The sequence below is a fragment of the Trachemys scripta genome, chromosome 2 (assembly GCF_013100865.1).
Source record: "Trachemys scripta elegans isolate TJP31775 chromosome 2, CAS_Tse_1.0, whole genome shotgun sequence".
NCBI classification, from domain to species: domain Eukaryota; kingdom Metazoa; phylum Chordata; order Testudines; family Emydidae; genus Trachemys; species Trachemys scripta.
In genome coordinates this window covers 163,502,415-163,516,589 of record NC_048299.1, presented here as the reverse complement: position 1 = coordinate 163,516,589, position 14,175 = coordinate 163,502,415, and the positions used below count along the sequence as shown (strand labels likewise).

The following is a 14,175-nucleotide window of genomic DNA, read 5'->3' as shown; positions in this document are numbered from 1 at the left end:
CTCATTAACCCAAATGGTAACACTTTAAGCTCAGAAAGTCCCAAATAGGTTTAAGCTCAGAAAGTCCCACATTTTTTTCTGCATATCACTGTTCTAAGACGATGTGCCAGTATCTCTTTGCTAAATCCAGGATGTTCGAGTCTCTGGCAGAGCCCCACCTCCTCCTGCACTGTGATTCAGGGTCTCTTGATTGAGATAACCCACCACGTCTGTAGCCACCCTCTGGCAAGGGCACTCTTTGTCACGGACCTACAGGGTCTGGTCTATGCTCCAGCCTGTGATCAGTCCCCTGGGAGCAACCTCTTTAGTGTGTGTGCTGAGCCACAGAGACCCACACAGTTCCACAGGGGCAGGCCTGTGGTCTCGGCAACTCTGAAACTGGGCCTTTGGCTCCAGCGACCCCTGTCTCCCTGCAGCAAATCCAGCCAAAGCCAGACTCCTGCAGGAGACTTGTACTGGGCCCCTTCAGGCCGTGATGCTCCCTGTGAGGATCTGCAGCTGTAGTGATATAAAAGAAGGTACTAACTGTGATTCCCCAAAGTGACAGTGACCCCCTCATAATTTGTCCCCCACACTTTAAAATCCAACAGTTTCACCAAGTACAAAAATCTCTTGGGTCTTCTGTTAAAACTTGTAAGCTACTGTCTGTAGAAACCATTGATTATATGTACCTTGTGAAAGATACTTTATTACTATGTAAAACTTACAAACAAGTTAATTGACTTTGTTCTTGAAGTAATTGGTACAATGTAAACAAACACTATAAGCTGTTAAGTGACTTTCACTTCATTCAACGGTTCCTAGGTCAGACCCCCACCCTCTGTGATTAAAGGGCCGTGAGTCTCAAATGAGTTAGCACACACCCTGAAAGTGGTGGAGACAGTAAATTAAAATATGGTTAAGATATGGAATGTATGTTGATGAATGCTTAATGTACAGAAATGGTTAGGGAGGTGACAGCCTAGAAAGGGAGTATCCATCGGTCGAAGAATGTGTCAAGTAGGACCACCAGACAACCCCCTGAGGGTAAACTGGGATCCACCCCATCACCGGGAAGGATGAGAAACATAAACTTTGGATAGTGTGGAGCCATCAGGAATGTGCCACTTTGGACAGGAATGTGCCACCTGCTGACTGAGTCAGCAACAGCAGGATGAAACAGCTCCCATAGACTAACATAGGAATTAATTCCTATAAGAATGGACTCTAAAGACTGATGACTTTGAGTCTCTGGTTCTGCTGCCAGCCTCCAGGAGCATCAGGTGTACCTGACACGGACTCGGCTCCATCCTCATGACCAAGATACCTGGCCAGTAACTTGGCATGAGCAACTTCTAGGCTGGTAACTATAACACCTATACAGAACTTGAGTGAATGATTGTGTGAATGAATCTCTCTCTCTCTCTATGTGTGTGTGTGTGTATAAGAAATAAGTAGTCAAATAACTTTGTTTACTTTTATCTTTTGCTTTATCGGTATATTTACAATAAATGTGGCATCTTTGCCTTATCCCTTTTAATAAGATCCTGCTGGTTTTTATTCTATTGGTATAACACAGCGACAGTGGGCAGCCTGTGCAAAACAAGGATGAGTCACCTGGCTGCAGGAGGTGAGCATCCTTACATCAGTGCAGAGAGACAGGGCTCGGCCAGCATTCAGTCCCCCCCGGTGTGAGGGGTCCACCCAGCCAAGCTGCTGTGTCCATCTGTCAGTCCCAGGGCAGAGCTGCTGTGTCTCTGTGAGCCACGGTCTATTCACCCCTCCTGTCTCCTCTCGGTCTGTCGTCCTCCCCTAGCAAAACATGCTGGGTTCACACAGTCAGCCTGCTGGGTCTTCCGCTACGTGATTGGTCAGTCCTTGGGGTTCCCATTGTCCTCTCGGCTCCTCCATTGACATGGGTCAGTTTCCGCCAGTCTGGTAACGCCCATGTGCACCACCCCAGACAGGTCCATGACACACACAGCTCATGTCTCCTGCTCTGCCCCAGGAGCAGCATTTGAACCCTTCTGCACCCACTGGGGAGCGGCACCAAAGTGGTAAGTACCGAGTCATACACACAGTTCATTAAACTATTTCAGTTTCCACTTGTCAGCCCCCGATACATGATCAAGGAGTGGGAGACCCAGGTCCATGGGTGCAGCAGCACTTGGCTGCTCAGGGAACTGGGATGTGGGTTTGCTTATTAGGGGCTGGGCTTGTACCACCTCTCCCAACCTTGGGCCATAGAGGAGCTGTCACCAGGCAGGGACGGGCACCATGCAGGAGCTGTCACCAGGCAGGGATGGGCACCATGCAGGAGCTGTCACCAGGCAGGGACAGGCACCATGCAGGATTCAGAGATTATACAAACAATAGGGAAGTGGGGACTACAGTGATAGAACAACAAAGAAATGAGCATTTCACACCCCAGCTATTGATAAGTGAGTTCTTGCCAGACAGGATGGTATTAAACTAAGTTTTTTTTAAATCATCTCGGCCAGGGGTTCTCAAGCTGGGGGTCGGGACCCTTCAGTGGGTCGTGAGGTTATTACAAAGGGAGTCATGAGCTGTCAACCTCCACCCTAACCCCACTTAGCCTCCAGCATTTATAATGGTGTTAAATATATAAAAAAATGTTTTTAATTGATCAGGGGGGTCGCACTCAGAGGCTTGCTATGTTAAAGGTGTCACCAGTAAAAAAGTTTGAGAACCACTGTTCTAGGCTCTTCCCTTTCTCTGGAGGTGATAGATCGGATCACCTTTTTAACAGCCCAAAACTGCCTTATTTCAGTGTTACTGGTGCTTAGCTAAAGGCCTAAAGAACAGGGCCTCAGACTAGCATGGTGAGAGAAGGCCTATGAACAGGCCAACTGTCATTTTGATTCTTGTTTTGTACCTCTATAACTAGCTAAGTGATAACAATACACCTACATTCTTAAAGTATAGGCCTTTGCAGACAGGCCTGAATATCTGTATCCTAAGGCTCCACCCCTTTTTTTTTCTTTTTCTTTTGGGATCCTCCTGCCCAGGTATCCCTGGAAAAGCATAGGACATCTGGCAACACAGTTTTTGATAGGGCCAGGCATTAGGGTGGAAATCGTTGTTATTTTATTTGTTTTACTGCCCCCTTGTGTAGTATAGTGCCCTGCACCTTCTCTCATACGGGTGTACTACACCTGTTTGAATTAGGGTACGTCTATACTTACTTCCTGGTCCGGATGTAAGCGATCGATCTTCTGGGATCGATCCCGGAAGTGCTTGCCGTCGACGCCGGTACTCCAGCTCGGCAAGAGGAGTACGCAGCATCGACGGGGGAGCCTGCCTGCCGCGTCTGGACCCGCGGTAAATTCGGACTAAGGTACTTCGAATTCAGCTACGTTATTAACGTAGCTGAATTTGTTTACCTTAGTCCGAAGTGGGGGGTTAGTGTGGACCAGGCCTTAGTGTTCCAAACTTCCCATTATAGTGGGCCCGAGAAGGTTGGGTTCGGGTTGTTTAGTACGCTGTTGGGGGGGAGGGGCTTACTACATTACTTATAGGTTATAATTAGTGGCTGTTCTCTAGGGGATTGTGGCCCCCCCCGATTGTTTTTATATGTGACATAACACAAATATACTTAACAATACACCAGCCGCTATGATAATTGACAGCAACACCGAGAGTTTTGCCCACTGCAGTATGGTTTAACAGCCGAGCCACCACCAAAACACTGCCTCTCCTCCTTTCACAGGGTTAAGATTTTAATGTGTGCAACAAGCTGCCCTGCAAGTTTTGCATGCTTTTGTTTATATTATAAGTTTATTGAATGTCCACAGAGAAATGGGTTATTGTTTAAACCAACTTAACCACTTGGGATGGAACCAGGCTCGAAGCCCTGGTTTGATTATTTACAGCAATAAGATTTATTTGTGCACCAAAGTTCGACAACCGCGTGTAGCTGTGTGTAGTTTGGTTATGGGCTGGTGTTGTTGTGCTTTCTAGTAATATGTACGTTCCCAGCAAAACACCTCATACACAGTACATCCAATTGTCCACCCCTTGCCACGGCCCATTGGATGTGCTCCTCCCTGGCCATCAGACATTCAAACACTTTCTCTGGATTTACACCATTTTACACACCCCTCCATTGATTCCCAGTGAGCTCCTCCCCTTCTCATTATTCCCATAGGGCTTGTGGGGACCACCTTAGTTAGCATTCCATTTCCAGGTACCACAGTTGCTATTACACAGGTGCTGGCCTCCTAGCTGAGCATTTTGCATTTCATACACATCTCCCCAGGTCAGCCTTTTGAAGCCATTCCCCCACCCACATCATGAGGTTTTCTGTTTATTGAAACACAACAATGCTAGCAACAAGACCAACACCACAGTCAAACAACTCAAAACGTAGATCCGTGGTATGTTGGGTTATTTTTTTTTGCTGGTACCAGCTTGCTTGTAGAGTGTCTGAAAAACAAAAGAAACAATTTCTACCCTCCTGGTGGGAACAGATTATTGCTTAATAACAATACCACATCTGCTTAGCAGGGCACTTCAGAGTATGGGAGTGGGTGTGACTCATGGGACCCCCGGTGGTTCATAGGTTGACCAGATCTCCTGATTATATAGGGACAGTCCCGATTTTGGGGTCTTTTTCTTATATAGGCTCCTACTACCCCCCGCCCCCTGTCCCGATTTTTCACACTTGCTGTCTGGTCACCCTAGTGGTTCATGAGTGTCAGCAGCTTTTGTCAGACCTGACATACTGACTGCACCTAACACACTGCTGGCATAATCTGCATCTGAAAGGTGTCACATGAGAGATTGGTGGAAAGCAAATACCACACTGATCATTAGCATCCTTGCGTGAGGTATGTACGGGGTGTGTACCAAGTTATAGACACGTGCTAGAATTATGTTCTTCAAGTGTGTTTTTGTTTGTCTCACCCGCCTGCTCGTCATGTAGAGACAATGAAGGTACAGTTCCACAAAAGTGAAACAAAGCCATCAAACTGGGGGCGGGGGGGGGATTGCCTCTCATAGGGGGCTGAGCTTCAAGCGATAGGCAATTGACCCCAGGGCTTGTCTACAAGTGTATTAGAAAAGCAGAACGAGTGAGGCCTTTCATGACAGCCTGGGACACACTGGCGATGAGTGTCATTGTGAAATGTCTGTAGTAACATAACAGGGAGTGGTCACCCCGCTAGTGGTGACCAAGGCTGGCTGAGACGGGCGGGGGGCTCTTGGGTGATAGGCAGGCTGCCGGGGTCAGAGCGCTGACCTAGAGCTGCACAGCACACAGACGCTCCGAGGACTGCGTGATTGTCTGCTGGCAGTTGGTGTCCAGGCCCGGAGGCACAGCAGCAGAGCATCCAAGGCACCCTGGTCTTGATTGCACCCTAAAATTGTGACAATGGTCTGAGGGGCAAACTGGAGCATATTTGAGTAGGGCACATCAGAGCCTGGGATGTGGGCAGTTAGTTGTGCCAGGTGGTCAGAGCAGGAGTTGGTTGCCAGGGGCAGAGTCGGGTCTGGGTTACCTGGAGTGAGGCAATGGGGGCGGGAGCAGTGCACAGCTGGGAACATGCAAGTGCAGGAGCTACCACAGCCAAACTGCAGCTGCTGCTGGGGTTAAGAGACAGCCGGCTGACTCTTCCCACCAACGAGGCATGTAGCCACTCAGGCAGCCTGTGCTCGTTAGGGTGCCCAGAAACCGGCTGTGCTGCAGGGCCTGCTTCTTGACACGAGGTCCCCGCCCCTCACACGACTTCTTGTTAAGATTTCAAAAGTCCTCTGTGACACAGGGCCAGAAAGGGTTACACAACTGGCAGGTTCAATGACCCAGATTCAACCTGTGGCAGCAGAGAAAGAACTGACGGGCAGGGGATTGCAATGCATGACAGTTTGTTAGCAAGAGTCAGGCTAACTGTAACCCTAATAACGCGAGATTTGTAGAAGCGAGGATTTGTGGGAGGCGAGTGGGAAAGAACTGTGTGAGAAGTTGTTGCGATAATGTGTAGATAACATGGAATGTAGACTAGACTCTAAATAAGTGAGAAAAATAAGGTATCAGGATGACCTACGTATAAACAAAATGCAGCTGTTGCTTATTATTGTCTGTAACAAAAGGTATAAATGCTTGCTGTAATTGTTGACCTGTGGAGAGACCTGCCTAGGAGGGGGAGACCCTGTGTCCTTGTGCACTCTCTCCCTCTACGCAATTGCAAGAGAAGATAAAGCATCTGACTTTGCTGTACCCAACCAAAAGAGTGAGAACTCTGTTATTCTCCGACAAACCTTTAGAGACATATTAGTAGATAATGATTGCGGTTTTTGTGTGTTTACATATATATTGTTAGAGGTTGACAATGTAACCAAATGGCGCCTATCACTGTATTCCATTAATTTGGAGATCAAAAGGAGACGTTAACATTTAGATGAACTGTGAATGTAGTAATATCACTGCCTTCATTTCTCTTCAAAGTATGTAGTAAGCTACCTGTAAATGGTGGGAGATGGACAGTTGCCTTGTTAATCCATGTAGCTAATTATTGGCGATATTAGGAAATAGGTTAGTTCAAAGACACTATTCTTCACCCAGGGACTGCACAGTCAGGACTGCCAGACAACTATAAAAAGAACGCCTAGGGCCCTGATCCTGTTATCTCAGATCTGCTTAAGCTTCATCAGTGGAATTTGGAGTCACAGGACTGAAGTCTCCAGTCCTATCTGGATTGCCCTGATATTGGACATGGGACTGAAATCTACGGACTAATTCTGAAAGAACTTTTTACAACTCTAAAGCTCACCATCTCTACTATGAAACTGACATAAGAACTCTATTCATACCTGTATGTAAAATAAGTTTTTAACCAGTTCTCTCTTCTCTTTAATAAATCTTAGTTTAGTTAATAAGAATTGGCTGTACGCATGTATTTGGGAAAGATCTGGAATATTTGTTGACCTTGTGGGTGATGTGTACAATGCTTTGGGATTGGTAGAACTTTTTCTATGATGAACAAGATTTTCAGTAATCCTCATCATATTTGACTTGGGTGTCTGGGTGGGTGCTCAAGGCTGGGTTGCTTTAAGGGAACTGTGTTTTTGGCTTCTGGGTAACCAGCAAGGTATTGTAGAAGCTGTTTTGTTGCTGGATTGGTGAATCTAATTATTAAAATAACCATCAGTTTTGGAGCTCATCTGCCCCATTCTATGCAGCCTGGCCCCCTGAGACCCCAGTCACATCTTCCAATTGTGGTTTGCAGAGATAGGGCAAACCAGCAGAGTCGCCTCAGTGCTGGGGAGCCCATGGACACCCAGTGGGTGTGTGTCACGGTTTAGAGGTGATTCTGCAGTGACTTCTGCCATCCTGTACAAAGCCCTGGGCACAAGCAACCCTCCCACTATGCACAACCTCTCCCTGGGTAGGGCTCCAACCCATGGCCTCGCTTCCCAACTACCAGCTCCTCTAGCTGGGAGCAGTAGTAGCAAGCTCCTATCTTGCAAAATGCCCCCAGCTAGGCCTCCTAACCCCACAGACCCATGGCAGGGTGGGGGGGCAAGATAGTGGGCTTGGTAGGGTGAGATGGGTAGGGAGGGCTAGCACAGGTCAGGGGCATAAGGCAGAGTCCCGTGGTCAGTAGGCTTCAGAGTGAACAAGGCTAAGCACCTCCCCCCCGCTCTTCCATTCGCTGCAGCGCGGACCTCCCGCCGCCAGGAGAGCCATTCCGGAAATAACCGAGCGCCCGCCAGCTGAAGCCGAGCGGTTCCGAGAATGACCGAGCGGTTCCGGAAGTAGCCGAGCCCTTCCGGAAAGCCCCGGAGCTGTCCGAGTCGGCGGCGTAGGTAGAAGCCGCTGTGCGGGAGCCATCATGGCGGATCAGGCAGCGCAGCTGCGGGCCGACGGGATCGTGAAGCGGCTGGTGCAGGAGGGCCGGGGTCCGATGCCCGACTACCGCGACGGCACCAAGGTAACCAGCTGCCCCACCCCCTGGGGACAGAGCGGGGCCGGGCTACGGCGCGCATGCGCGGCGGGAACAGACCGTTAGGAGGGACCTAGCGGCGCCTGCCTGGCAGAATCCGGCGGCGCTGACACGGGCTGCGGTGGTGACTGCGCATGCGGCAATGAGCCGGTACTATGGTGACGTGCCCCGCCTTCCAGCACCGCGCTTCTATTGGTGCTGTTGTCAGTGACATACAACCGCTCCTGCGTGCTGATTGGCCAGCCACGCTAGTGGGGCGGAGCACTCAGAAAGCTTTTTTGCCTGCCCGCCCTCCCGCCTTCCTCAAGGGGGCGGGGCAGTGACGTTCTATCCGGGGGGCGTGGCCCGAGCTCCAGCAGTGACGGGCCCCGCCTTCTCTGGTTGGGGTGGGGCAGTGGCGCGCGGGGCCCGGGGGGAGGGGTATATTTTGGTAGGGTCGCTTCCTCTTTACATTCTCCAGGGCCTGGCTCTGGGAGGGGGAACGGCAGCCAGAGCCCTGGGGGCAGCATGGGCCTGTCCACCCAGTATGGGCAGGGCTGGGCACTGGGCCTGCCCCCAGCAGGCCTGGCACGGTGCCTGGGCCCTGTGGGGACAGAGTAGCTCAGGGTAGGGGAGCCCGTTAGGGCTGGCAGAGCTCAGGCTGATGCCCCCGTGTCCTGCCCGGGAGGTCAGGGCCGTGCAGCGCGGCCCAGTCCAGTGGGTGAGCAGGGCTGGACGTGGTATGTAGCAGGGGCCTGCCAGGAGCACATGTCCCCAAGCTGGGCACACGGCAGCCCCCAGGAGAGGGGTGCGCTGGGTGACCCTGTTCCTGCCAGGGCCCATCTCCTATCTAATGGACCAGTAGGAGCATGGCCCCGTGTCGTGGAGTCACCATGGCGATGCTCTGGAACGACTCCATACGAAGCCAGTCAGGACTCCGGGGGAGCCTCCTCTCTCTAAGTAGACAGCCTCCAGGGCAAGAAGCTTCCACAGCTTCCACCTTCCTGGGTCTGACCTCGGAGCATTCAGCCTCCCCTTCCGTACCGTGCGCTTCCCGCAGGAGTCTGCACAGGCGGGGCTCCTGGGGAAGCCGGAGGGCACCCTGCACCCCAACGCCGCAGTCAGACGTGACTCTCTGCCAGCCAGTAAAACAGAAGGTTTATTAGGCGACAGGAACACAGCGTAGCACAGAAATCAGTGACTTTCAGCCAAGTCCATCTTGCGGGGATGGGAGCCCAGAGCCAGGGTTCTCGCCCTCCCTCTGCGCCCCAAGCCAGCCGAGACCTACTCACTTCCAGCTGCCTGGCCCCTGCCCTGCCCCTTGCTTCTCCTCTGGCCTTTGTCTCGCTTCCCGGGCCAAGAGTCACCTGGTCACATCCCAATCCTGGGTCTCAGGTTACGAAGGGGTGGCTATAGCATCGGTTCAGGCAGCTGGAGCAGCCCCCTCAAAAGTCACACCCCCTTATTCCCACCACCTAGCCATTGGTGCAATACACAGGGAAACTGAGGCACACACAGCATTCATGCAAAACAGTAAGACTCACTGTCAAGGTTCCTTCCCCACTCTGAACTTTAGGGTACAGATGTGGGGACCTGCATGAGAACCTCTAAGCTTAACTACCAGCTTCGATCTGGTCTGCTGCCACCACTCCCAAGTACTAACTCCCTTCCCTGGGTAGCCTTGAGAGACGACTTCACCAATTTCCTGGTGAACACTGATCCAAACCCTTGGATCTTAACACAAGGAGAATTTAACCATCTCCCCTCCTTTCCCCCACCAATTCCTGGTGAGTCCAGATCCACTCCCCTTGGATCTTAACACAAGGAAAAATCAATCAGGTTCTTAAAAAGAAGGCTTTTAGTTAAAGAAAAAAGGTAAAAATCGTCTCTGTAAAATCAGGATGGAAAATAACTTTACAGGGTAATCAGATTCAAAGAGCTCAGAGGACCACCTTAGCCTTAAGTTCAAAGTTACAGCAAACAGAGGTAAACCCTCTAGCAAAAGGAACATTTACAAGTTGAGAAAACAAAGACAAACCTAACACGCCTTGCCTGGCTGTTACTTACAAGTTTGAAATATGAGAGACTTGTTCAGGAAGATTTGGAGAGCATGAATTGATGTCTGGTCCCTCTTAGTCCCAAGAGCGAACACACCAAAACAAAGAGCACAAACACAAGCCTTCCCCCCACCAAGATTTGAAAGTATCTTGTCCCCTTATTGGTCCTTTGGGTCAGGTGTTAGCCAGGTTACCTGAGCTTCTTAACCCTTTACAGGTAAAAGGATTTTGGTGTCTCTGTCCAGGAGGGATTTTAAAGTATTGTACACAGGAGAGCTGTTACCCTTCCCTTTATAGTTATGACATTCACATAGGCTCACATACAACATAACAAGGGAAAATCCCCACTTTGTCACACCGTCACTGGGGGTTGTCAGCGACAGCTGAGAATCCCAGCGCTAGTGCACACACCTTCCAACGCGAGCCTCCCTGCCCTGTCACGGCCAGTGGGTCTCGGCGAGCAGTCATTGGCCTGTGGAGCCCTGTTGTGCTGGGTGGGGTGGAGAACAACCTCATCCACGTTCGATCTCCTACCCAGGCCACTTTCCACTACCGCACCATGCTGTCCGAAGGGGAGCACCGCGTGCTGGACGACAGCCGTGCCCGCGGGAAGCCCATGGAGCTCATTATTGGCAAGAAATTCAAGCTGCCAGTGTGGGAGACCATCCTGAGCACCATGCGGGACGGGGAGCAGGCTGAGTTCCTGTGTGACACCAAGGTATCCTCCTACTCCTGCCGACCCCACAGCTCCCTGCATCCCCTCTCCGAGCACTGTTCCTGCGGGGTGGGATACAGGCCAAGTTCCTGTGTGACACCAAGATATCCTCCTACTCCTGCCGGCCCCACAGCTCCCTGCATCCCCTCTCCGAGCACTGTTCCTGGGGGGTGGGATACAGGCCAAGTTCCTGTGTGACACCAGGGCCCCCCATGAAGAATTTCTGTTGTCTGTGCTGTAACCCCAGCCTTGAGACAGTCTCTCTGGGGAGCAGCCTTTGATTTCGCCAGGCTCTGGGCAGAGCCATCCACAAGTGCAGGCCATATGGCCTCAAGGGTTCTCGGCCTTCAGACTCAACAGGAGCTAGTCCAGCCGAGATCTGTTGGAGGCTTTTAGCCCTGGGGGGACCCGAGCATGCAGCGATTATAGCCGGACCAGCCAGGGCTCTGTACTGTAGAGCACCAGTCTAACCGTGTTGGCCAGATGAAAGGCAGCAGGGGAAGATCTGCCACCACAGCGACCCAACCTTCCCAAACACCACATGCTCTGCAGGCAGCGGCTCTCATGTCTGCGCCGGGGGTTCTGCCAGCGCAGCTCTGCTGGTTGATTTTCTCGCTCTCGTAGCTGGCAGAGCCTTGCAATGCAGACCAGGCATGCCTCCCCGCAGCCCCAGCTCCTCCCGTCTGTGCCCAGCCCCAGCCAGGCGCCTTCCTGGGCTGGTGGTTAGGAGTTACTGGGCTCCCGTGTCTCTGCTGGGTCGCCTCCATTTGTGGGTGTTGATTCCAGCCCATCGTTATTAATGGGTCTGGTTCCAACCCAGCTGGCACAGTGATGAACCTTGGCCCTGAGCTCCTGGCCCCAGGGAAGAGAATGATCCCTCCCCCCAGGAGGCCACACAGAGTGGGCAGGTGCCCAGGGTCAGTACCACCAATTCCTGCATTCAGCCTGCGCCCCAGGTTCCTGTGTGACCCCCCTTTCCCCTGCTGACGCCCTGTCCTCCCAGCATGTGGTGCTGTACCCGCTGGTGGCGAAGAGCCTGCGGAACATCGCAGCAGGGAAGGACCCCCTGGAGGGACAGCGGCACTGCTGTGGCATCGCCCAGATGCATGAGCACCACTCTCTGGGCTACCCCGACCTGGATGACCTGCAGCAGAACCCCCAGCCCCTCATCTTCGCCATCGACATGCTGAAGGTGACGAGGGCCTGGGGACCCTGACCTGGGGATGGGGCGACTCTGAGGGGTGGGGGACCCCAGCTGGAAACGGGGTCCCTGAGAGGTGGGGATGCTGTGGGGAGGGGGTGGTAGAATTGGGGAGTGGTGCCAGGGGCTGGACTGGGCTGGGGCTCTTCCCTTGCCAGGTGTGGTGCCTGGGGATGGGTCCAGGGGATGGAGGTGGGGTGATGGACGAGGTGCCTGGGCTTTCTCTGGATGGGCGTAGTACATGGGGTCTGGGCAGGGCCGGCTCCAGGGTATTGGCCGCCCCAAGCAGCCAAAGAAAAAAAAGAAAGCCGCGATCATGATCTGCGGCGGAAGGTCCTTCGCTCTGAGCCAGAGTGAGGGACCATCCGCTGAATTGCTGCTGAATAACTGGACGTGCCGCCCCTCTCCGCAGTGGCCGCCCCAAGCACCTGCTTGACAAGCTGGTGCCTGGAGCCGGCCCTGGGTCTGGGCGCTCTCTGGATGGGCATGGTACCCCGGGGCTGGGCTCTCTCTAGGTGGGCGTGGTACCCCAGGGCTGGGGCGTGGCTGGGCTCTCTCTGGATGGACATGGTACACGGGGTTTGGGCTGTCTCTGGGTGGGCGTGGTACCCTGGGCCTGGGGTGGGGCCGGGCTCTCTCTGGATGGGCGTGGTACCCCAGGGCTGGGGCGGGCTCTCTCTAGATGGGCGTGGTACCCCAGGGCTGGGGCGGGCTCTCTCTGGATGGGCGTGGTACCCCGGGGCTTGGGCGGGACCAGGCTCTCCTCCACTGACACAATCTTGCAGGTGGAGGCGCCCGGCTCGTACCGGCAGGACCCGTGGGCCATGACGGACGAGGAGAAGATGCAGGCTGTTCCGCTGATCCACGAGGAGGGCAACGAGCTCTATCGCCAGGGCAAGGTGACCGAGGCAGCCGCCAAGTACTACGATGCCATCGCCTGCCTGAAGAACCTGCAGATGAAGGTGAGCGATGCCCCAACCGGGCACCACAGATGCTGACCCTGACTATGTGGGGTTCAGGGAGCTGGCTCAGCGGCTGCTCCAGGCCACTCCCACCGACCTGCCCCCGAGGGGCCTGGCATGCCTCCTTCCACACGCTCTCCTGGGAGAGCCCCCGTTAGCACCAAGCCCTCCGCAGCTCAGGGATGGGGCTTTCGTCTCCAGTCCCATTTCCCCATGAGCTCCGGCACCGAGTCCTGCTGAGATCAGTCTGCTCTGCCTCCAGGGAGCGACGCCCCAGGGCGCACCTGCAGCCGGGGCCGCCCGGTCATGCCTTGGGGCAGCCAGGCCTACGTCACATCCAGATGAGCAGAAACTGCAGCCTCTATGTCAAGGGCCCTCCTGGTGTCTGTCGGATGCTCGCTGCCCCATGTCTCTGAGCCTGGTTCCTAGTCCGGCCTCCTGCTGGGTCTGTCCCCTCTCTGGGCCGGCCCTTGGCTCTGCAGTTGGTAGTGCAGGGGCTCTGGCTGAGGCCTACCGCTGGTCACGTGACTCCCAGCCACCCCGTCCTAGAGGAGGAATTAACCCTTTCACCCCCATTGCGGAGTGGGTGGGGAAACTGAGTCACGCACATAGTGCATGACAATATTTCCACAATCCCCCACCGCAGGCGCCTCTGCCTTAGTGGCCGCATCAAGCCCACTGATTTGCCAGGATCCAGCCCCAGGTCTCCCCTGCCTTCCCCCCTCCCCCTGTGCCTGCTCCTCATTCCCCTCCCCCCTTGCAGGAGCAGCCGGGCTCCCCAGACTGGATCCAGCTGGACCAGAAGATCACCCCCTTGCTGCTGAACTACTGCCAGTGCAAGCTGCTGTGCCACGAATACTACGAGGTGCTGGACCACTGCTCCTCCATCCTCAATAAGTACGAAGGTAAGGAGCTGTGCGGGACACGGCTGGGACAGCAGCGGCTGCAGGTCGGGATTTTGGGGCACCAGTAGGGCTGTGGGCGGGAGCCCAGGGCTGGGCTAGCAGGGGGCTGAGAGTCGGGTCTGAGGGGCACTGACAGGGCTGTGGGCGGGAGCCCAGGACTGGGATAGCAGGGGGTTGTGAGTCGGGTCTGAGGGGCACTGACAGGGCTATGTGTGGGGGAGCCCAGGGCTGGGCTAGCAGAGGGCTGAGAGTTGGGTCTGAGGGGCACTGACAGGGCTGTGTGTGGGGGAGCCCCGGCCTGGGATAGCAGGGGGTTGTGAGTCGGGTTTGAGGGGCACCGGTAGGGCTGTGTGGGGGAGCCCAGGACTCGGATAGCAGGGGGTTGTGAGTCGGGGCTGAGGGGCACCGGTAGGGCT

At 54.0% G+C, this 14,175-nt stretch overlaps 1 protein-coding gene across 2 annotated transcripts in view; it reads left to right on the top strand.

Moving 5' to 3' along the window:
- The first annotated feature begins 7,770 nt into the window (after positions 1 to 7,770).
- Positions 7,771 to 14,175, top strand: part of AIP (aryl hydrocarbon receptor interacting protein) — an 11,910-nt gene continuing 5,505 nt past the window's right edge. The window contains exons 1-5 of one of the 2 annotated variants that reach the window (XM_034762139.1): positions 7,771 to 7,928; positions 10,515 to 10,694; positions 11,695 to 11,883; positions 12,678 to 12,854; positions 13,618 to 13,751. In XM_034762139.1, the coding sequence (XP_034618030.1) occupies positions 7,830 to 7,928; positions 10,515 to 10,694; positions 11,695 to 11,883; positions 12,678 to 12,854; positions 13,618 to 13,751 (779 nt within the window). In that variant the 5' untranslated portion in view covers positions 7,771 to 7,829. Of the gene's footprint in view, positions 7,929 to 10,514; positions 10,695 to 11,694; positions 11,884 to 12,677; positions 12,855 to 13,617; positions 13,760 to 14,175 lie in introns of both variants that reach the window. The other variant, XM_034762138.1, reaches the window with a different exon arrangement.